The sequence below is a fragment of the Heterocephalus glaber genome, unplaced genomic scaffold, assembly GCF_053883595.1.
Source record: "Heterocephalus glaber isolate CG9 unplaced genomic scaffold, H.glaber_assembly_v1.0 deba00001556, whole genome shotgun sequence".
Taxonomy (NCBI): domain Eukaryota; kingdom Metazoa; phylum Chordata; class Mammalia; order Rodentia; family Bathyergidae; genus Heterocephalus; species Heterocephalus glaber.
This window is the reverse complement of record NW_028258347.1, coordinates 1,035,627-1,060,079: the sequence shown is the minus strand read 5'-3', so window position 1 is coordinate 1,060,079 and position 24,453 is coordinate 1,035,627. Positions and strand designations below refer to the sequence as shown.

The window sequence follows — 24,453 nt, the reverse complement described above, 5'->3', positions numbered from 1 at the left end:
GTATTCATCTGTGCTCTTGAGAGAGGGCTGCAAAGCGTCAGCGCGGGAGGAGAGTCTAGGCACTAGTGCTGAGATTTTTTTTTAAAAGATGAGGATAAATGAAAAGCTCGGTGGATCATCTTACATCCACCTGTAAAAAAATGTGTACTGCATACGAAAATCAAAATGACCGCGAACGCGAGGTGTGCGGGATTCCGCTCTGCGCGCCGGCGATCCTGGCTCCAGCACTGGTCCTGCACGGGCGAGGGCGGGTCTCCGCGCCAAACCTGATCAAAATAGACCTGAAAGCCACGTCCTCCAGCAGGAACGTTCCCGAGCCGGGCCGCCGGGCGGAGGGGACCACAGGGGGAGCCCCCGCAGCGCCTCAGGGCCGGGCTGGCCCCCCCACCCCCCCGAGAGCGCGGGAAGCGACGGCGCGGGAGGCAGTGGCTCGAGCGGCAGCACCTGCGCCGGGGTCGCCCCGCCCTCTCGCTCTCCGCACCCGCCTCCTTCCTCTTCCGCCCCGTCTCCCAGGCGACGCCGACCCCGCCCCTTCCCGCCCCGCGCGGAGGCGCTGTGACGTCGCCGGGCCCCGCCCCTTGCCATAAAGACTGGCGTCTCGGCGCCGCCTTCCCACACTGGCTCGTCTGTCGGCCGCCTTCTATTCTTTCTTTCTCTGTCGCCACCGTTCTGCCTCTTCTCCCTCCTCGCGCTGCTGCTCTGCGGTGTGACAAGGCCGAGTCCTCTCCCGCCCGCCCGCGCTCCTCTCCCTCCTGCCTGCGCCACCCCATTTCTCTCCGGCCGCCGCCGCCACTGCCGCTCAGCTGGTGTCGGTGCCCGCTCTCTCACGCCGTCCCCGCAGCCTATGGCCCAGGCCGCCTTGGGTATTTCTGCTCAAGGTAACCACATCCCTCTTTAAAAATTCCGCCGAAAAAGAGAAGACGCTTTACCCGACTCTTTGGGCCGTTATCTCACGTGAGTACCGGGCCGGGGGGCGCGGGCGGCGGGCCCCCGAATATGGCGGACGCGGCGCGGGGGTCGGCGGGCGGCGCGGGTGGGGGCCGGGGGCTCCGGCGGCCCGCAGCCCCCCCCCGCCCCTCCCGTGGTGCACTGCTGCTTCCGGGAGGGGCTTGGGTCCGGCCGGCTCGCGCGGCGCCGCCCCGAGGGTTCCGGAGCCCGGCTATGAATGGAGCGGGGCGGGCGCTCCGACCGCGGCTGACAGCGGCGCGGCGCGGCCCCGCTAGCGAGGGAGCCGGTGTCCAGCGGCGGGCGGGGAGGCCTGCGGGCCCTTCTGGAAGCCTCGGGCCGCCGCCCCGCCCCGCGGCGCTCCGGATTGGGCCGGGTCGCCTTCGCTCACCCGGTCACCTCCGGGCCCGAGGTTACCGCAGCTGCGTGTTCTGTCTGCGGCGGGCCCGGGCCGCGGGAGAAGGGGCGGCCGAAGGGCTGATCGGGCGCCAGCTGGCTGCCGACAGCCCACAGTCAGTCCTCAGCGGGAGCGCTGCCTGGGAGGCCTGCGGGGTAGTGGACCCCGGGCACGGCCCCACGATGTCCCCGCAGGTCGCGCTGCGCTTTGTGATGGCATCTTGGCTGCGTGCGTTAAGTTGCTGTGTCCCGTTGTTTCCGCCATTGAATCCTCACCTCAGGCGAGACGGAGAGACCTTAACCGAGCTCTCCCTTCCTGCGTGCCAGGACCAGCCTGACAGAACATGGCTGGTGGCTGCCTGCCGAAGCCCTAATGATCCCGCAGTTTCTTAGCCGTCTGACAACTTGCAGATAGATACTGGTCCTGAAGACCAGTAAGCCCTGAGGATTTTACTCTGATCGGTGACAGGACGCTTGTGAAGGAGTCAAGTAGTCAGTGTCTTTCTGGGTCTTATCGAATAATATTACAAACAGAAAGCTGAAAGAAAGACTGATGCTTCCACTCACAGTTAACCTATTGCTATATTTGCCGCGTCGTATATCCATCTTAATGTTCCATGTGTTTTACAGTAAGTTGGATACCCCAGAACGCCTCGCTCTTCCAGCTTTAGGGTGCACATATTAAATATGACCTTGTACTGTTCGCAGTGTTGTAATTTTCAGGGAATAAAATTCCAATAAAAATAAAATCCACAATGGTGAGTCGTGCGTGACAAAAGCACAGCTGTAAGCCCAAATTTCCATCACCCTAGAACGTTGCTGTTGCCCCAGAAAGATCTGTTGCCCTTTCAGACTCTTAGTTTCCACCGAGGCAAATATGATTTATGATTTTTTTTCAACCAAAGATTAGTTGTTTCCATTCTATAATTTTCATATAAATGGAATCAATCAGTGTGCATTCTTCTGTGTAAAAAGCTTTTTAGCTTGGCGTGTTTTTGATACTCATATCGCCTTTATCAGCGAATTGTTCCTTCCTTTTTATTGCTAAGTAGTAGTTCATTGTGCGAATACTTTGCCTGGTTTTTTGAAAATAAATTTTATTTTAGAATATTTTGGTTTTTCAGAAAAGTTACAAAGACGTAATAGTTCCCACGTGGGAAATCATCCAGTCCCCCTTACTAACACTTAAGGGTACATTTGTCAAAAGTAAGAAATTGACTTTGGTATTACTAACCTCTAGGTTTTCTTTGATGGTCTCCAATTTCTCTTTGTTGTCCTTTCTTGTACCCAGAATCCAGTCCAAGGTATTACATTGTGTTAGTTGTCTCAGCTTTCAGTTTTCTGCTCTCTGACTGTTTTCCAGCCTTCTCTTGCTTTTTCTGACCTTCACAGCCCAGAGAAGTATTGGCCCCAGGTATTTGGTGGAGTAACCTTTCCAGGCATTGAACTCAGGACCTTGTGCTTGCAAGGCAGGCGTGGTGCCATTGAGCTAAATCCCCGGCCCTAGAGTAACCTTTCAATTTGGGTTTGCCTGATGTTTTATGGCATTATCAGACTGAGGTTTTGGATTTTTAGAAAGAACAACAGTGGTGTTAGAAATAGGTAACGAACAGTGTATGCTCGAAGAAAAAAATGATAATTTTGAGACGCTAAATTTCAAGTATCAAAGTGGTGGGAAGTTTTTGTGCCTGACCAGTAGTCAGCCAGCTCCTAGGATCTCAGTGATTTTTAAGGAACTTGGTTGCAGTGTTGTGTTAGACCCAGCCGATTTACATAAAAAGCCTATCCTATATGAGAATAAATATCTTTTTCCATTCTGCCTTTTATCTGCACTATCACCCCTTGGTTTGATTTTTGAGTCAGAGTCTATGTAGTTCAGGCTGGCCTTGAACTCATTGTTTCTGTAGCTCTGACTGGCTTCCAGGGGATCCTTCTGCCTCAGCCTCTTGAGCATTGGGATTACAGGCATGTACCACCACACCTGGCTGCTTTTGCATTTTTATCTTCCTTCATATTAACTGTACCTGGGATTGAACCCAGGACCTTTGCACTGAGCTACATCTACATCCCCAGCCTTCTTCATGCTTTCTCTTCTCTTAATAAACATTCCATCTGCCTTCATGCAAATAGTCATCTTAGCTATGTTCTCTTTTTTAACATCTATTCAAATACAACTTTCAAATTTTGGGGCCTTTGTTCCCTACTTTTTGTTAAATGAAAATATGTTTCATGTTGCTGTTCTTGGGTTCCCTAAGCAACAAAATAGATAATATAGTAGGGAGAGGCAAAAAATGCTTCACCCAGGATAATTATCCTGTTCCTTAGGGTAACTGAGAATGAACTGTCTCTAGCACAAGTAGGCTTTTTGTTTACTTAAAAAATTAAGTGTGGGAAGAATTGGAATGTTTATGGAATAGTAATAATTTGTAGTCTAGTTACAGTTGTAATCATGATTCCAAATTGGTGTGGGGTCTTTCCTCAACAACTGTGTGTCCCCTGCTGGGTGTGTGGGACATTTTACCTCCTTACCTGTCTCTTGAGGCAACATCAGTTTTAGATGCGCCTGTAATGCTTCTGACCCGTCAAGCTCCTGGCCTTTTGTTTCTAGTTTCATATTTTTGGCTTCCTTCTCAGGATCCCTTTTGGAGCAGATAGAGGTCAGGTGTGTAACCAATATAAACATAGGTGTAGTAGTTTAGCCAAGAGGTGATGAACCCATCCAGCCAGATCAGTGGTGGTGACCAATGAGCGCTGGCAGATTCTAAAACTAGTTAGCATTTGTGTAGTGTGCCAAGCACTTACACATTCACTTGCTTCTAGTGGTGACAGAATGAAGTACATGTAGATGGGCTAAGGACGAGGAGATAAACCAGAAAAGGTTACTTGCCTAATGTTATTTTTCAGTAGTTATTTCACATACATAATGTATGAGATCTTAAAACTTTCTAGTACTGTAGTAGGAATTTACACTTTAAGCAAAGTAGGATTTGAAAGGATGAAAGGATGCTTTGGGTAGTTCCAGATGATAAGATTGTCAACAACATTGTGTATTTGAAGTCTTGCGGATATACTAGGGTTATGGAGGTTGGTTGGGTACCTGGAAATTTTTTAATTTTAGGCTACATACAAATTTGGATTTTAGGAGACAAAGGCAAAAATTAGATAAAGGCCAGAAACTCTTGAGTAGGTAGATGAAACAACACAGTATGATGACCATGTGTCAGGTTCTGAGAACTGTGTAGTACAGTAGCCTAGAAAGGCTGACTAGATTTAAAAAAGTGTTTGGTACTATGTTAAATGCTTTGAAAACATTTTGTCTAATCGTGACTTTAATGGCGCACACTATTAAAACTAAAATATTCCATAGTTTACTTTTTAAGTCAACCTGCTTGAAGCATAAACTAACTGAATTTTTTTCTAACATAGAATTATCCGCTACTTCTATTTCCTTGTTTAGGGCGAACTTTCTGACCAAGTGTACAACTACCCAGAAGGCTTAGGAGAAGTGCTGTATAGGGAGCAGTTCGACTTCAACGCCGAGCCCCCTTGGGAGCCCAGCTGATGATAGGGGGTTCCATCTCCTAACTTGTCCATGTGAGTATTTATTTCTGCGTCTGCAAGGTCTTCAGGAAACAACGCTGAGGTCAGTGAGAGTGCTAGGGTGCTTAGTGCTTTTCAAAACTCAAAAAATTACATTTCCCCTTTTAAGTGCTGTGACCTTGAAGTCTTAAAGTTCTGTCAGATCAGGTTATGGCCACAGCTGAATTAGTTGAATGCATTTTTTACCAATCACTGGATTGCTTACAATTTATCTCAGATACTATTACTATACTTAGTATATTTTGCAGGAGAAGTTTTAGGAAGTAGTACTAGTTCAGGTTTGCTTTTGGGTTTTAGTTTTTTGAGACAAGATCTCCCTGTTAGCTCAGGCTGGCCAAGAACTCACTGTGTAGTCCAGGCTGGCCTAGATGTTGTGGTGATCCCCCTACCTCAGCCTCCCTAGTGCTGGGTCACAGGCATTCGCCAGGACGCCCGGCACTAGTTCAGGTGTTTATGGGTTCTTTTGGTGGTGGGGGGGTGGTACCAGGGATGGAACTTGGGACCTTGCGCCTGCAAGGCAGATGGCAGAACCACTGAGCTACATCCCCAGCCCTAGTTGAGGTTTTAATGTAAGTTGGAGAGTAGTTTTGGAAGATACAGTCTATCACATCGTTCTGCCATTTGGTTTAGTGGGTGCAAATATTTGAACTGAATTGGAAAAGTCATTCTTCCCTTTGGTGTTGGAGGTGGAAGCCAGGGCGTGCACGAGCCAGACACATGGTCCTGTGAGCTGCGCCCTGTGGTGCTGACTGTACCTGTGCTGCCCCTGTCCTGGGAGCTCGGCTGCTTGGTGCTTTGTGTGCGGATGGACTTCAGAACAAGGCCCTGTGTGGAATGAAATTCCCCAATAAGCATTTGTTTAAATGTGAACTACTGGACTGTGTGGTTGTATAGTGTGTATAGACCTTTTGCTTCCTTGACGTGATCTGTACTAGTCTGGGAGAAAAACCTGACCTGAATTAGTGCTGACTGAAACTTTTTACCTGGTCGCATTTCATGTTAGTATCTCCAGACTTGACTTTAGGAATGCTGTGATTACAGGGCGCTGACCTGTTTTCTTGGAGAGTGTTACATAACGTATACGTCTGCACACATGCCACACTACAGCCCTGCAACCTGACAAATCATGAACTCTGCAGAAAACCTTTGTCTCACAGGTTTCCCTAGAATTAACAAAAATGTAAGAGAAAACCCCACCCTTTAGAAATGCAGTGTCTGTGCATGGCAGCTTGCACCAGTGTACGCTGAGATTTTCTGAGGAGGCCCGGCAGTAGCGGGGACCCTTGAAGATCTAAAACAGTGCCCCCTCTGAGGTGACCCTCACAGCCCTGCTGTGCCTGTGAGCTCTGTGGAACTAGTGCGCCCATACCCAGGTAGACCTCCTTCCTGTGTGGCCGGCTGAGCCCCACAAGCGGCCTCAGGGAAGCCCTCAGTCAGACAGCCATCTGAATTGTGAGAGAGTCCATCTGCTTTGCTGATGCTGAGCGCTGGAAGTTGCTTAAATTTTTTTTTTTTAAGCTTTAAAAATGTGTCTGATACAATATGGGAGCATTGTGAAAATACTTTTTTTCTGGGCTCTGAACATGGCCTCAGCATATGCTGTCTGAAACACACCCCCAACTCCTACCAGTGAAGGTATCTTGACAGATACTGCAGCAGCAGTATCTCAGATGAATGCACTGGGCCCCTTATTGTGGGAATGGTTTTGAGGGCCTTTTCAAAAGTTTCCTAGGACTTTATGCTGGAGTAAGGTTTTTCCAGTGGGCCAATTTCATATTTTAGCTATGATGCTAATTTTAATTAATATGTTAACCTAATTGAACATATTTAAAACCTTTCAATTCATACTTTTACTAGTAGATCTGCTATTGCCTTTACGAGTGGATCTCGTTAGGAATTCATTAGATTGTAACCCTTGATTTGAGTCCGCATTCTGAGTGGAGAGGATGGAAAGGTCCTAGAACAGTGATGGTGAGCCTTTTAGAGACAAGTGCCCAATGGCAACCCAAAACCCACTTAGGATTGATCGCAGTGTCAGCACTGCAGTTAAACCTGAGTACTAGCTAGGTGTGGTGGCACATGCCTGTAGGGAACAGGGGAAGGGGACGTTACCAGAACCTCTGCAGTTAGTCCTGGTCTCCTGCGAGCCACGGCAGCACACAGCGAATTACAGGAAAGGTAGAAAAATGAGACTGAGAAGAAGCTGAGCTTTGGGTCTGATCAGTGCTGCTCTGGGCAGCAAAGACAAAAGCCCCCAGCTTACCACACCTTTTATTCAGTACCTCCTAACAAATGACTTGCAGAGAGTTCAATAGTTCACATTGGGATAAACAAGGTGTAACAAAAGGCTTGCAGAGAGTTCAGTACATCTCGGGTAAACAAGATGTTAACAGTCCAAGAACAACTAGGAACTGAGCAGATGTTTGTTCTCCCAGGATGTTTCTTGTCCTGGAGAATCACAGCATCACTGGATCACTGAAGTCTCAGTTGTGACCGGAGGCCAAACTGGAGTTATTATAGGCAAGAGAACTAGGCTAACCAAATGATTTTTCCCTAGAATTATGTAGCATTGCTCCCAACACGTGCCTGTAATCCCAGCACTTGGGGAGGCTGAGGCAGGAGGATCACTGAGTTTGAGGCCAGCCTGGACTACATAGGAAGATGGCTGTCTCAAAAAACCCAGAATATTGGTGTTTTAGCCTAGAAAAAACAGTTCATTAATGTCTTTTGTCTTGAAAGAAAAACAAAGAACCTGTGTGCTATAGGTTTGCCACCACTGACCTAGAGAGTCTCTGCTGAATTAAAAATTGAGGTGGTTGAATTGGCAGGTCTGCTATTGGGTATAAGTGGTTTGCCTAAAACACACTGTCTGAGACTCATCCTTCATGTTGTCACCAGTTAACTTTTAATACCTTTTAAAATCTTCTAGCAAAACTTTATTCCCAGTGCTTTCAAGCAAAAATGTCAACATCAACCTTCCTTTTGGTAACTGTCAAACTGTAGGGTATTTTTGCTAACATTAAGAGAATTGCAAGCAAAGATTCCTGGAGTCTGTAGGCTGCCTGTTAGACATTCTGCGAGATGGAGTAGAGTATTAGAGGTGGAAGACTCTCCAGGCCGGCCCAGCCTTACCCACTCAGCCTTCTCAGTGTTGAAAGTATCGGGCTTCTGGCTGCCGTCTCCTCTGAGCATGTCAGCTCGGTGCCTTAGAAACCCTGTGTCCTGAAGATACTTGGGTTTCACAGATTCTTTCACAGAGTTTATTTCTTATGGGACTAACTTTTAGCTTTTCATAGTAGCTGACGGTGGAGCTTTGCATTTACACAGGGATCACTTGTATATCAAAGTTGTGGGCTCCTTTAAGGATGAAGCATGGGGCCCAGGGATTTAGCTCTGGTTTCACCGCCTGCTGTGCAAGTGCAAGGACCAGAGTTCAATCCCTGGTACCAAAAAAAAAAAAGAAAAAAATGAAGCATGGGGCCAGGGATTTAGCTCAGTGGTTCCAGTGCCTACCTCGAAAGCGCAAGGTGTCCTGAGTATGATCCCCGGTACAGGAAAAAAAAAGCATGAAGCATGAACCCTCCTTTCTAGCACACAAGATTTCGTGGTCAGCTCCTCTGAGGGTTAAGATGGCCAGGATCTGGCTGGGGCTAGTGCCCCGTGGTGGAGTGCATGAGCCTGCACAAGACCCTGGCATATCTCCAGTGTTAGAGTGGGGAGCCCTTGTCCACTGATGGGACTCTCCAAGAGGAAGGCAGACCCCATCAGATCACTGCTTTACTAATACTGGCGCTTTTTGTTTTTTTGAGACTGTGTCATTCAGGGTGTTCTTGAGCTCACTGTGTAGCCCAGGTTGTCCTTGAACTTCTACCTCAGCCTCCTGAATACTGGGATTACAGGTCTACACCACCACACCCAGCTAATACTGGCTTTAGTCAAGTGTTCTCAGTGTAATTAAGGAAATGAGATAGCATTACACATATTACTTCTGTTTCAGTGGTTTCAGATGTGTCTTCATTCTGTCAGGGACAGCCAATGTAGCAAATAGGTTTATTTCATTTTTCCAACAGTCCTTGTCAGTCAGCCGGGCCTCGGTTTACAAGACTGCGTTTACTTCTGAAGAGACAGTTGATTTTCAGAGAAGCTACTCACAGACATAGCTTCCTTCAGAGCCAGGGCATGCTTTCCAGGGATTGAACTCAGGACCTTGTGCTTGCACGGCAGGCGCTGGAACCACTGAGCTAAACCCCTGGCCATGTCACATTATTGCATGTAGTCTATCAAGAAGAATACAGAAACTGAAATTTTTCAAATCTTACCTGAGAATCAGATTAACATTTCCAGAGGAGGTTAGATATGGTGGCACAGGACTATAATCCCAGCACTCCGGAAACCTGAGACAGGAAGATCACAAGGCTGAGCCCAACTGACACAGCTTCCTGCGACCCTGTCTAAAAATGAAAAGGGCTGGGGATGCACCTCAGGGCGAAGGCCCTGGATTCAGGCCCAGTGCTAGTCCCACCCCACCCCCAACCCCCAGTCTCAGAAAGAATAGCAAGACTAAAGTATTGAAGATAGGGGCTGTGGGGATTTAGCTCAGTGGTTCTGCTGCCTGCCTTTCGAGCTCAAGGACCCAAGTTCGAGCCCTGGCACACAAAAAAAAAATTGAAAATAAAGAGTCGTGAGTCCAGAGGTGTCCCCAGCACCACAGAAAGGAGAAAGAAAGTAGAGTCATATGAAGAAAGGTGAAAAGGTAGAGGCTGTGAAGTAAGCACCACAGAATGTTTGTTGTTTGTTTTGGGTACCAGCGATTGAACTCGGGACCTCACGCTTTCGAGGCAGGTGACGGAACCACTGAGCTAAATCCCTGGCCCATCAGAATGTTTTTGTAACTGTAGGGGATAAACTTGAGTTTATCAACAGTCATGGGAGTTCATGTCTGAAAATGGTTCGTTCATTCCAATGTTGAATTTCCAAGCCAGGAATTCTGAGATAATGGGGAAGCCAGTTTTGTATTTTATTTCATGGTCTGACCATCAACATGCAGTTTGAACATACTGGGAAAAGCACTTCTGTGATCATACTGCTGTGGAAAAGCCCGAAGAGTGTAAAGGGGCGGGCATGTGGGGACCCTGAGTGCAGAGATCCTGATGTTCAGGGAAATCGTCCTCCCTGAGCTGAAGGGAACCAAGGTTGGCTTAGCTTGTCCTGCCTTGAACACTGGACTCGTACATGGCTGTAGTTGCCTGTGGTGGCCCATAACAACCACCAAGTAGAACATTTGGAAAACGCATTATTGGGTACATTGGTTTTTGTATTTCTTTTGCGGAGCATACCAGGGATCACTCTCGGGACCTTGCGCTTGCCAGTCAGGCGCCAGAACCACTCAGCTAAATCCCCGTCTGTTTTGGTATTTCTAAGTAGATTTTATTTAGGCTAAAGATACTGATTAAATTTTTTTTCCCTTCCAGTGAGTGGAATAAAAAAGCTGGCTGTTTAAACTTAATAGGAATTGTGTTTATTTACCATGGAATTTATCTTTTTGTATGAGTGGCTTTTTTTTCTAGTCTTCTAGTGCCCAGGTGATACATTATCCCCCTAAAGTTGATATTCTAGCTGGAGTTACATTGCTTAAAATAATTATGTACTCTTAGTCTAAAATGTCTGCTTTCTGGACACAAATTTACATCAGTCCTGGTATAACATCCTTTAGATTATGTCTAGGCTGTGATTTGACTGACTGCTTAAGTATAAGGTCTCATGCAGATAAACCAAAATTAACTTCTTCGGTAAAGTAAAAATAACCTCAACTTTATTTAGTTTCCACCATAGAATGACAGAAATTTGATGGATTGAACCGAATGTAGTTAGCTCCTTGGAAATAAAGCTGTTAGTATTTTTTAAATTAACTGTTTGGGGCCAGGGATTTAGCTCAGTGGTTCTGGTGCCTGCCTTCCAAGTCCAAGGTCCCGAGTTCGATCCCAAGTACCAAAAAAAAAATGGTGGACTAAAATTAACTGTTTGGGGGCCAGGGATTTAGTTCAGTGTTTCTGCCGCCTGCCTTGCAAGAACAAGAACGCGAGTTCAATCCCTGGTACCTGCCCCCCCGACCCAGTTAACTGTTTGGAAGTCCAAAAGTTGCAATTTGGTTTGGGGGACCCTTGAAACTGAATGTGCCACCCAGGAGGGCCATCATCGGGATCACACTCCAGCAGGGAGGTGGGGGCCCACAGGAGAATCCAGGACTTGGGAAGGAAGCCATGCAGCTTTCAGAGGTCGGCGGGCAGTGCTCTGTGCTAACGTGCAGCCAGAACTAGTGTCCTGTCTGGAGGGTTGTTGCATCTTGTTTACATTAGAGAAATCATCTAGGTAGGGCCAGGAAAAGTGCCAAGACAAGCTGTTATGTCAGGGTGGGGTCCCGGAGAATGGGTAACCTGGGGGGCAGAAGGATATGGGATGGATGGATGGATTGAGGAGAAGGAGGCTTTAGCCTGAAGTGGTCTGCTTTGGAGTGTACAGCTTATTTCTACTTTCTAGTTATGGAATTTTCTTGTACTTTTGACAGTTGGCAACTTAATTTTGGCTGTTTTAAGCCAACATTTATTTAAAAGGTGTTTTTGCAGAAACATTTTGAGGAAGTAATTACGCTTATTAAGAGATTTAGAAGTGAATGGAAGATTTGTACACAGAACCCCATGTTTAGACTCTGTGTCAGTGATTTCACCAAACAAGTCACCTGACAGACCTACATTGGCTCTGTTGATAAAGCAAGCGTCATTTTAACTTGAAGTCTCCCAGCTACAGATTGTCCATCCCACTCACTTGTCTTCTGCTTTCACCTACTTGAGAATCGTGTTTACAAGACTGGGTCTGCAGTTCCCTGGCGCTGCTGTGTCGCATGGCACTTGTGGGTTGCCTCTTCAGTCAGTTACGCTGAGCGGATTTTACAGTGGGTAACAAAGATTCTTGGTACTGATGTAATGTTTCTAAGTGTTAAGTGATAGCAAATTCCTGATGAAGCACAATTTCAGGGACAGCTCCAGCACGCTTCACCGTTGAATGATGCAGATTGTGATGTACTTCTGTCTTGGCAGTTTGTTGCATATTCTAAGGACCCAGACGTAGGCTTGGTGGCCCATCGCTTGTTTTTCCTGGTTTATGACTTTCGGCTTTGTGGAATACGGCTGAGATGAAAGGATTCATTGACGATGCAAACTACTCGGTTGGCCTGTTGGATGAAGGAACAAACCTTGGAAATGTTATTGATAACTATGTTAATGAACATACCCTGGTAAGTGTCCTCTTCCCATTGCTAAGGAAGATCAACACTTTGTTGATTTCTAAGATGTTCATCTGATAGAACTGCTTGGTTTCGTTGTTGACTTTTCCAGGCCGATTGAACATGACACTGACTCCCTACCCCATTCCCTTTGAACAGTGTACGGTTTATTTTTAGCCCATGGTTTGCTTTGCTTTGTTTTGTTTTTTGAGATAGGGTCTTGCTATGTAGTTCAGGCTGGCCTTGAACTCACTTTGTAGCCCAGGCTGGCCTCGAGCTCACAGTGATCCTCCTGCCTCAGCCTCCCAAGTGCAGGGATTATAGGTATGTGGCATCACACCTGGCCTTGCCCACATTATAAAAGAATGCTTTATAAAAATCACCATTTCTCATTCATGCCTCTTCGACCTGGCCCTTCCACACACTCTTGCTTGTGTTTGTAGACAAAATGTAAGGCACATGCTGGTGCTCAGACACTGCTGACCGAAGTCACCTTGTACAGTCTTACTGCCACTTGAGGTCACTGCATTTTAGATAATAGAATTATTTTCATTTACTGATACTTACTGGTAGAATTTGTTTCTTTTTCTTTTTCTTTTCTTTTTGTTAGTACCAAGGATCAAACTCGGGTCCTTGTGCTTGCGGGGCAGGTGGTGGAACCACTGAGCTAAATCCCTGGCTCTAGAATTTGTTTTTTTATGGGAGCTAATTTTCTTTATTCCCCAAATTTGTTGAAGAATTATCCTCATGTAACTTTAGCGCTCAGTAAAATAGCATACTCAAAAGAAGTGTGCTCTCTCCTCATGAGTCCACAGAAGCGCTCATCTCCCCGCACCCCAGCAGGCCCCTTCCCTCTCTCATCCTCTACCAGCAGACTTCTTACACAGTGGTGAGAAGGGTGCCTTGAGGGGTTCTCTCAGATGGTGGGGAGAGAGCTCTGGTCACATTGTGGTGGCCTTTCTCAAAGCCGCTGAACTGTACCTCTGACTTCTGTAGGTCGCTCTTCCTGGACAAACTCCCCCTGCTCTCGCCCCTCATCTTAAATCACCTGTGCTTCGTGATGCTGAGGGTGGGTTGGTCTCGTCTGATTGGCTGCAGGGGTGGTGGGGCAGTGCCGCATCAGGCTCCTGCAGTCTGCCCTCCCTCTCAGATGCCTTCCTGTTCTTCCCACCCTCGTTCCCATTCTCCGCCTTTACATGCATGGTAGTGGTGGCTCCTCACCATCTGCCTTTTCCATTTTCTGCTTCCTTCTAGGACTGCTTTATTTTGTTGCATATTCATTAAATCAAAGCTTTCCATTAGTCAAATTTCTTAGTTTTCCATTGCTTGCTAAGGTTTTTCCAGATTCACATTTTGCCTGAAGGTGGGAGTGGTGATGCTAGCCTATAATCTCAGAACTCTAGGAGACTGAGGCAGGAGGGGACTTCAAGTTTAAGCTCAGGGGCTGGGGATTTAGCTCAGTGGTTTCACCGCCTGCTGCACAAGCACAAGGACCCGAGTTCGATCCCCGATACCAAAAACAAAAAAACAAAACAAGTTTAAGCTCAGCCTGGGCAACTTAGTGACTTAGTTGAGATCCTGTCTCAATATGAAAAGAATTAGAAAAACAACCTTTTTTTGTTTTTGTTTTTTTCTTTTTTGCTACCAAGCATCAAACTTGGGACCATGTGCTTGCAAGGTAGGTGGTGAAACCACTGAGCTAAATCCCTGGCCCATAAAAAGAATTAGAAAAGGGCTGGAGATGTAGCTCAGTGCAAAAGCTCCAGGTTCAGTTGTTAGGGATTTTTGGGTTGTTTTTTGGGGTTTCTTTTTTGTTTTGGTTTGTTTTTTGGAGCAAGATCATGCTCTGTAGTCCAGGCCATCCTTGAACTCATGATTCCCCCTTGCCTCAGTTTCCCAAGTGCTGAAGATTACAGGTTTGTGCCACCATGTCCAGTTTAAAAATCAGTTCTATTGTCTTGGAGGGAAAAGTGTCCTTTATGGAGCGTTGGGCTTTCATTTTTGAGATAGGATCTCACTGCATCACCCAGGCTGAGCGCAAGTGATCCCCCTGCCTCATCCTCCCAAGTGTCTGGGACTACAGCCATGCTCTTAAGTATTTTTAAAAATCTGTGGGCTGGAGGTTTAGCTCTGGTTCCGCCACCTGCCTCGCAAGCGCAGGGTTCCTGAGTTCAATCCCCAATACTGAAGAAAAGAAAAAGAAAAAAAGCCTCAGAATATCTTATATGGCAGTATAGCACAGTAGAATAAGAGATTTGTAAAGAAAGAGGAGAGCCTGGAGGGCTGCTTTAATGTTTACTTGGGTGTGACATAGTAACTGTAGCTTTTCAACCCCTCTTGTGTGGAGGGCTCTTCCCTTGGAGTACTTGCGCTCATCCTCCCTCTCCTCCTCTCATGCCAATACAGACAGGGGGGAGCGCGTTCTTTGTGGGCGACCTGGGGAAGATCGTGAAGAAGCACAGCCAGTGGCAGAGCGAGGCCGCTCAGATCCGGCCATTCTACGTGGTGAGGTGCAACCCCTCGCCGGCCGTGCTGGAGACCCTCGCGGCTCTGGGGACGGGGTTTGCTTGCTCTAGCAAGGTGAGTGCTCTGTGCTCACACTTTCGCCCCACTTGCGGGTGGGAGCACCAGTGGGACAGGGCACGGAAGTGGGCTAGATGGAGGTTTTGCACAGTGGTATGAATCCAGCCCACAATGGTCACTTAACTGCTTTTCAGAGATACTAGTGCAGGGGAGTTTGAGTGTGATGACCCTCTTTATTAGTCAAAAGCAGATTTGTTCTTCACTTTTAGACTAGACTTAGTTCTACTTCTGACCATAGCATATGTTTAAACAGTAGTGTAGGGAAGCATAATGAACCATGAACTGATACTGTGTGATACAATCTTAGTCCAAGCAGAAAAGGACTTAAGAGACTTAAGGAGTGCGTAGGCCATGGTAGAGCACCTGTAGAACGCAGAAGGCCTTGGCCTCAATCCCCAGTGCTGCAAAAAGAAAGTGTACACATGAGAGTGTGTGTGTGTGTGTGTGTGTGTGTGGTCAACTGAAAAGCAGTTGAAAGTTTTGCCAGTTAAGTAATGATGTTCAAACAAATGTCTTTTCCTAGAATGAAATGGCTTTAGTGCAAGAATTGGGTGTATCTCCAGAAAATATTATTTACATAAGTCCTTGCAAGCAAGTTTCGCAGATAAAGTATGCAGCAAAAACTGGAGTGAATATCATGACATGTGATAATGAAATTGAATTGAAGAAAATTGCTCGTAATCACTCGAATGCCAAGTAAGTATAAAATTTAAGCAGTTGAACATTATCTTACAACTGAGGGGAAGTGGTTTGTCTTTATCCTGGGAAGAAGGGCTTTTTATAGGAAAGCAGCTTTGTATCATAATTATAACTTGTCTTGTTGAGAGTTTCTGTATTGAGAATGCTAATGGCATGTTACTGACGGCCTGCTTCTGCTCCCCTCCATGTGATCTGGGAAAGGATCTTAACAATCTTTAGCTTGGGGAAGAATATGTGGTGTGATAATCAGGTTAGTGTCATAGCTGTCTTATGAGTTAGGGTCCCAAAAATGTTTAGGCTGAGCGAAAGTAATCCTCCTGCCTCATCCTCCCGAGTAGCTGGGACTACAGCCATGTCCCTAAGTATTTTTAAAAATCTAAATGTTTCTGAGCTTTCCGAATTGTATTAATAAAGTATACCCTGAACTGCCAAAAAGCCAAAAAACTGCTTGTACGTCTGTAAGTTGTTGACTAATGTTAATGTTATCATGACAGCATTAATTACCCTGAAAAATGTTGAGTAAAAGGGGAAATTTTAGGGAGTAACTCTTTAAAAAAGAATTGGGCCTGCTTAACAACATTCAGGAAGCGAGCTCTGCTGTGAGGCATGGGAGTTTCCTGGTGAGGTTGTGAGCTGATTGGTGCCTTCTCCGGAGAGCCCTTCCACCCTGAGGTTCCTTCTGCCTGCTTCTTGGCCTTGCCTCTGGGTGCTAGGCCCTCACAGGACTCTTCAGGAAACACTTGAGAAGCATTAGTGAGGGTTTTGTAGATCAGCCTTGATCACTCTGCCTCAGTTGTCCTGCTTTGGAGGCAATAACAAGATTTGAGACACATACAATAACCAAAGCATCTCAGTTTTTTCCAGTTAGAAACCTCCTAGGATATAGATTAATAGAAGTTCCCAGTGTGTGATGAAGGGTTAGCTAGCTACTTTTAAGATATTTACAGCCCTCATGTTTTTACTGAAAGACGTTGATGACATTGCTATTGAATTTAGTCTTTCTAGGTGGATTTATGGACCAATGGACTTCATTTGAAAGTAATGTCGTCTTTCATTACAGAGCCCAACTTACTTTTGGTGCTACAGCAATCTTAATTTGCTGCATTTTCCAAAATCCTGTCCTTGTGAGCTTCATTCCTTAGGCCCTAATTGCTAGTTTTTTCTCTATACAGGATTGTTTTTCGTTAGGTTCACTTGACTCATCCATCGCTGGATTTGGGAGCACTGGCAACATAGTCAACATACTTCCTACAGCTTCAGGCTTCACATGTGCTGATGATGATGTAAACCAACTCTGCCCCAATCATCTTCCCCCTCTCTTAGGGTCTTACTACATCTTGCAACAGAAGATGGTAGTGGAGGTGAGGGCAGCATGAAGCTGGGCTCCACACTGAAGAACTGTAGGCATCTCTTGGAATGTGCTAAGGAGCTTGATGTCCAAATCATCGGGGTGAAGTGAGTATTCTTTTCCACCTCTTTCTATGCTGATAAGCTTTCTGGTTGTTGATTTAATAAAGACGTCGTTCGCTTGAAATCTGAGATTGAATGTCTTTCAGTAATTATGTATAGGTTTTCCTAGTTTAGAAAAAAGAAATACACTTTTCCCTTCATGCTGCTCCCCATAAAGAGCAGTTTGAATCAGACCTCAGCACCACCAGGGTCTCTGATGCACGGCTGTGAACATGCTAGAATTCAAATGAATTAATACAATGGCATTCAGCCTCTAGGTTCTTCATATTTTGTTTCTCATCTGATTTTTCCTCTAAATCACTCATGGACACTTCAATTAATCACTTTTGTTTTCCCTTGGTATTTTTTATGTGAGACCCAGAGAGGTTTAATCCGCCCCCACCAGCTTGAACCACTGATGTGGTACATACATGACTGTCCTGTCGGCGGTTTGTACAGCTGGTGGTACAAACAGATCTAATCACTGTCATTGGTCTTTTTACTAATAAAATGACTCAAATTTATAAATGGACCAAATCTAGTTCTTACTGAAATTTGAGTAATTACTGCCCAAATATAAATATTAATACTCATACCAATTAAAATTATTACAATAATCAATATACCTATTTCATTAACTTAAAGAAATTTATATTCACAAATAATTTATCAGTAATTGTTTGAATACCGTTTTCATGGTTTCCTTAAGGAACTGTAATAAGACGCTGTCTGGTCTGCTAAACCCCGCCTTTCTTTGCGTCACGGTGAGCAAAGACCCCTGAGAAGCGGTACCAGCCGCCTGGTGGGACGGTCGTGTGTGCCACAGCCGGCTCAGACTGGCAGGAGCGAGTGCGTTCAGTTCAGAGCTGCGCTGCAGCCAGGCATGAATTACGGCCCCATTGTGATTGTGTCAGTGATTTGGTCACAGTCTCAGAACAAACAGCCAGTAACACTGAGCCTCCGGTTTTTTCACAGATGCCTAATTTATTGTGTATCTTTCAGTACCTCTTTGTACACATAGGAGGTAGTCTTCTAAGTGAAAATTTGAGTCTTGCTGTGTTCTGCACAGTAGATAGCATTGCTGGGATGCGTACATTTCTATGAATCTTGACATCTCTGCAACCACTACCAAATCGGGTACAACAGAACTGTATTTCAGTTAAACTTAAATATTCTACTCTGAAGCTTTTAGTATCACTAAGAAGTAGTAAGTATGGCTTAGCTGACTCAGTGTTTTATACTTGTTTCACAAGAGACACCCTTTGATACTTGCTAGAGGACCCTGAGTGTTGGAATGGAAGGTGCCGTGACCCCGTCAGTCAGTGCCTGCTCTGCACGATACATATGTGTGGATCTGTACCTGCAAACACGCCCTGTCCTGACCTGCAGCAGGACTGGTGCCTGATTCGGTGCAGGGTTGGTTTATGGCATTACACTATTCGAAGGTTGCTGTTTCTAAAAAGCTGGCGTTGTAACTTGAGTAACTGGAAGCTGCTCTACTCACACACATTTGGTGAAGTTACCATAATACTTGACATGTCAGTATAGTGAGTACTCATCCAAAGGAGTTACAGGAAGTGCCTGGAAATGTCACTATTGCTTTAAATTTATTTACTCTACTTCTTTCAGATTCCATGTTTCAAGTGCTTGCAAAGAATCTCAAGTATATGTGCATGCTCTCTCTGATGCTCGGTGTGTGTTCGACATGGCTGTAAGTTCCTTAAGTTGTTTTGATATTCTAAGTCAGGATGTGTTTGAGACTATTTATTCCTGTCTGTGTGAATTAACTGTCATTACACCTGAGGACATGTCCTTTGCTTTTAATAATATGGATTCAGAGGCCCATAGAGTCATGATTTTTAAGTAGGTAAGGGAATGAAATAACAGTTTATTCACTACACAAGTACAGACAAGATTGAGAGGGCATTGAATTCATGGATTTCTGTTACATTTTGGAAAAGCATTTAAAATCTTTTCATTTCTAGGGAGAATTTGGCTTTACAATGAGCATGTTAGACATTGGCGGAGGCTTCACAGGAACTGCATTTCAGCTGGAGGAAGTAAGTTTTTTTCGAGGATGGATATATCCCAACACTCTTTCTTCTTTGTTGTTTTCCCCCTGGTAGAGATGATTGAACCTGGGCCTTCATGGTGAGCTTCATCCCCGCCCAGCCCATTTGTGATGTTTCTGTGATGGTCTCACTGAGCAGTGAGTCGACCAAGCTAACCCTGGAAAGTTGAAAATGCCTTCACCCCTGTGACATTAGCACAGATTTTTTTCTTCCATCCTCCCACCCCCTGCCCATCCTGTTCCTCATTCTGTAATAGAAACTGCTTGAAGCTTGGTGTTTTGGTGCTGACAACCAAGTACACTGTGAGCGTTCTACTTTTCTTTTAAGTAAATGCCATGCTGATAGTTATAAAATAAACTTAAAGGGCCAGGGATTCGGCTCAGTGGCACCACGCCTGTCTTGCAACCACAAGGTCCCAAGTTCAATCCCTGATACCAAAAAAACAAAAAAGAAGGTAGAGTAAGCTTAAAGGTCGGCCTCATTATTTGAGGATCACCTGCTAAATAGCTAAGCTTTGTTGTCTGTAACTGGAACTGCCAAATTTCCATAGGAAACATAGTAGCTGTCAGTCACCCTCTTCAGTGCTGTGAATTCTGAAGCTTAGTATTGAAGCCATAACCTGCAATTTAAACTCCACAGGTCAATCATGTTATCGGCCCTCTGTTGGATGTCTACTTTCCTGAAGGCTCTGGGATAAAGATCATTTCAGAACCTGGAAGCTACTATGTGTCTTCTGCATTTACACTTGCGGTTAATATCATTGCAAAGAAAGTTGTTAAAAATGAGAAATTCCCCTCTGGAGGTAAGTTGCAAAGTTTATAGTTTGATTTTATTTGCAGATGATTCCAATTAGTCTGGAGATGAATAGGTGGCCATAGGGTTACAGGTGACTTTCCCAGCCTCCCACAGCTGGGAACTGCTCAGAAAGCCACCTCAGCTCCTGTTCCATAGGCCGCACAAGTCCAGACATTCCTTGGCCCTGGTGTCCAGGTGTGGTTTAGACACAGCAGGGACCCGTTCTCGTCCCCTGTTAAAGCTGTTGTTCCATTCCTCTTGCCTCAGGTGGGACACAGGGAGCGCCGGCACGGTGCTCTTAACGTAAGGGCCACCAGGCAACCCCTCAGTCCACCCTCAAGTCAGGCTGCAAAAGCGGCACAAGATGTCCAGTGCCACTGTCAGGATTCTCCACAAGTGCGACTCATTTCACATGGACGGGTCCCTGCTGATCCCTGGTCCTCACTAGAATGTAGTCTAGGCCCACGTGCTGCAGTTGCTGTTTCTCCTTTGTATTTCTCTCCTCTGACGTTTCTGAAGGGGCGCTTGTCTAAGTGTCCTCAGTGTGAGTTTGGAGAAGTCCACCAAGATGGTAGGACTAGGAGCACAGGACATTGGCCTGGTGTCACGTTGATGGGCCTGAGGTTTTGTTGTGACCGCTTGGTGAAGGTAGTATCAGGTCTGCATTGTGAAGTGGCAGGGGAATTTGAGATTATGTCAAGTAATGGCACTCATCAGCCTTTGACCCATTGGTTTTAGCATTTATTTAGGAATTTCTAGCTGCATTACTCAGACTGTATTAGTTGGCCTTTATTTATGTATTTATTTTTAAGTTGGCCTTTATTTAAATAACTTTTCCTTTGCTCATACATGTTTATTTATGTATACATTACTTATTTGGATTAGCTAAGACCTGTCAATATTTTTTTTTTTTTTTGGTACCGGGGATCAAACTCATCCGTCAGTATTCTTCAGCAGGTTATATCAGTAATGAATAGGGTGCCGCGGCTCATGAACTTAATTCTTTCCACAATTCTGGTCACAATGGAATCACAAGCATAGTAACCAGAAATGCGGAAAGAATGAAGTTTGTGAACCAGGGTATCTACTACCGAATTTGTTGTGCTGTCTCAGCCTTGGTGCTTCCGACATGCCCACTGCAGTATTCTCTGGGTACATCTGTAGTTTCTGGTGCAGCTAGATGCTTCAGGACTGCTTTCTCCTGCCCCTGCCTCTGTCCTCAGTGAGCTGTTTCTGTTTACTGGCTGGCTCACGGTGCACTACACTTCTCACGTGCTTACCAGGTGTCTTGTGTGGAGAGTATGTGTTCAGTTTTTTAGGCCCAAGTTTTATTTTAAGGTATGTTGGTGCATAGCAGTTCTTTTAAAGTTAATTTAAAGAGGGCCGGGGATTTAACTCAGTGGTTTCGCCGCCTTCTGTGCAAGTGCAAGGACCCGAGTTTGATCCCCGGTTCCAAAAAATAAATAAATAAATAAAGTTAATTTAAAGGTTTTGAGAAAGAACATTACATTAGTTTTATAGATAATGGCTCTGTTTGATAATGTCACTTATATATTATATATACAATATATTAGGTATTTTACAATAAATTCACTTTCCTCTTTCCTGTCTTATTTCAGTAGAAAAAACCAGGAGCGATGAACCAGCCTTTGTGTATTATATGAATGATGGTGTGTATGGTTCTTTTGCAAGTAAACTGTCTGAGGACTTGAATACCATTCCAGAGGTTCACAAGGCAAGTTTTATTACAAATAATAGCAGAGCTTATTTTGTTGGTTAAGAAACCTAGCTGTGGGGTAGGGATACATGTAGCTTATATAGCTCAGAGTAGAATCCATTTGTAAGGCATCCCCCTCCAAAAATGGCGGGGGGACATAGCTATTATTTTTCCACCTTGGAGTGCTAGACATTGAACCCAGGGCATTCATACTGAGCCACCACTCTTCGCCCCCATTTTATTTCATTTTATTTTTTTGTAACAAGGTCTCACTAAATTGCCCACGGTGGCATTGAACTTATGATCCTCCTGTATCAGCCTTCCAGACTGGATTACAGGCATCCTTCACCATGCCCAGCCCTTGGCTGTTATTTAACTTGGTTTTTTTGGTACCGGTGATCAAGCTCGGGACCTTGCTCTTGGGCAGGCGGCGGAACCACTGAGCTAAAGCCTCGGCCCCTTGGGTATTATTTTAAAGAAGCACTCTACATTTTGAGAAATACTCTAGGGTGGATACAGTGCCCTGTTCTGAGGAGTCCCATCTGATGCTGAGCACCCTCAGTGTGTTGCCGTGGTTATGGAGTTACTGGTGCCTGGGGGCTGAGGCTGTGCTTCCTCCCACAGGCTCGGGACTCGGTGAGAATGCTGCTTAGGCTCCTGCAGGCAGACTCCATGCCTGTGTGAGTTGGAGTAAAGGGTTAATTTTTTTAAAACCCTTTCGCAGAAATATAAGGAAGATGAGCCTCTGTTTGCAAGCAGCCTTTGGGGTCCATCCTGTGATGAGCTGGATCGGGTTGTGGAGAGTTGCCTGCTGCCCGAGCTGCATGTGGGCGACTGGCTGATCTTTGCCAACATGGGCGCAGCCTCACTGCAGGAAGCGTCTGCATTCAAGGATGCTCCAAGGCCAGCTGTGTATTACATGATGTCATTCAGTGACTGGTAAGGTGGCAGGCTCCCAGCGTGGATGGGAAGCTTTTTAGATGGGCTGATGCCACCCGCGACACACGCATTTGCCCAGCTGTGTGCGGTCACTGCGTGGTTCTGCCCGCTTGCGTTTGTGACGCTGCTGCTTCTCCCTGCAGGTATGAGATGCAGGATGCTGGTGTCACCTCGGACACCATGATGAAGAACTTCTTCTTTGTGCCTTCGTGCCTTCAGCTGAGCCAGGACGACGGCTTTCCCACGGAGGCTTGAGCAGGCCCCCGCGCCCCTTTAGATCTGAGCTTTCAGGCTGCACTGGTCTGGTCTACATTCCAGGGTGGAAACAATCCAAACAATCTCACTCTGTCCATTCTCTCAGAAACAAAAGTCAATAGCTATGGGACCAGACAAAATCAGCTTTCATCTAGAATTCACTGGGGGTGACGGGAAATTTAGATAATGTGTCCAGATTAAACCTAACAGTTTGTCCTACCCTTTAAGCTTTGAATATAAAATATGCAACAAAATGGATGACTTAGTGGAGATGGAAGCCCATGACCTGGGTTCCCCTCAACCGTTTACATACAAGTACACAGTTTTTATACTGAGGCTTCATGTCCAAAAGTCTTGTAAAGTTAGCACCTTCCACCCAGATACGGCAGATGTAAGTGGAAGACTAGCGTGGCTTCCTTAGATACGTTTAGTGTATTCCAAGTGTGTAAATTTGTGCTTTGAACTGTAGTTTAATGTAAAATTGCATCATAGTATTTGTTGTACTTGACCTAATGTAACCCTTGTATGATTGCAATAAAATTTTGTGTAGATTTTACTGTTTTTTCAGGCTAAAACTTGGGGAAAGGGGCTAGCTAGCAAAGGTAGTTTTGAAATAGAGGTGTATATGATGTTTTGAGGGGGTTTTTATATTTAAATTTAGTTTGGCTCAGTACGTTTTTCAGTTATTTAATTAGTAATTTAAAGTGTGTGGTAAATCATTGTGAAGATCAGATTCATTATGGAGAGTCGCTGTGCAGTAAGCATGATGTTTAACAATTTTAACACCAAAAAATGTTATTCCTACATAAACCAATTGTAATAATTACTAGGTGTTTCTGTATAGGTAGAATGCATAGAGTACCTTAGTAAATCTTTGAATCACAAATCTTTTGGCTGCCATGGAAGATTTCTATTGACTACTTTGAATACACTTGGTGGGGAGGGAAATAAAATTGCAGAGAACTGCAGAGCACTAAAACTTTCAGAAGGGCTACATCTGTATCCAGAAGTCTGGTTTCTTTTTCTTTTTTCATGGAACGTTTAAATTAGGAGTGTGGAGGGGAGGTGGGGACAAAGTACACATCTCTAGTTTCTTTGGTACCAGGGATCGAACTCGGGACCTTGTGCCTGCGAGACAGGCAGCAGAACCACTGAGCTAAATCCCTGGCCCATCTCTCATTTCTTAATTGCAATGATTTCAGATTGAGGGGTTTTAAAAAACTTTTTTTGGTACCGGGGATCAAACTCTGGACCTTGTGCTTGCAAGGCAGGTGGCAGAACCACTGAGCTACATCCCCGGCCCTAGGATTTTTTAAAATTGCTGTTGATTGGAACTATTCCTTAAGTTTCTTGCTATTTCCTGTTTGTTCAGCTGGATGATTTTCTTTTCATACTAAAATTTTCTGGTGGTTGGGAAGGAGGTTAATGTCACCCAACACTTGTCACCAGGAATTTGTGTTATAATCCCCGGTCTCAATCCTAATCAGAATAAACACCAGGGGTCACTTTTTTCCCCCAACTTCCTCTATGTTCAGATGTGGAATTTCTGTCTCCAAGAGGAAATGTGACTTCACTTTGGTGCCAATGGACAGAACATTCTACCTGCGTTACATAGGGGAAGTTTGGAATGCACTTACACAGCTGGTTTTATACCTTGACTTCAACGTGGAAGGAAACTGATCATGAATCTGATTTCAATCTCAAACCAGTAGGTGCTTAATATT

At 45.3% G+C, this 24,453-nt stretch overlaps 1 protein-coding gene across 2 annotated transcripts; it reads left to right on the top strand.

Annotated features, from left to right (window-relative positions):
• Nucleotides 1-604: 604 nt before the first annotated feature.
• On the top strand, nt 605-23,745 carry Azin1 (antizyme inhibitor 1). 2 transcript variants are annotated; one of them, XM_087190751.1, is made up of 12 exons: nt 605-954; nt 4,799-4,935; nt 12,036-12,232; nt 14,627-14,800; nt 15,327-15,499; nt 16,675-16,957; nt 18,581-18,662; nt 18,937-19,011; nt 19,663-19,825; nt 21,438-21,553; nt 22,260-22,474; nt 22,618-23,285. In XM_087190751.1, the coding sequence occupies exons 6-12, from the start codon at nt 16,875-16,877 to the stop codon at nt 22,727-22,729; spliced, it is 846 nt and encodes a 281-aa protein (XP_087046877.1). In that variant the 5' UTR covers nt 605-954; nt 4,799-4,935; nt 12,036-12,232; nt 14,627-14,800; nt 15,327-15,499; nt 16,675-16,874; the 3' UTR covers nt 22,730-23,285.
• The last annotated feature ends 708 nt before the right edge of the window (nt 23,746-24,453 follow it).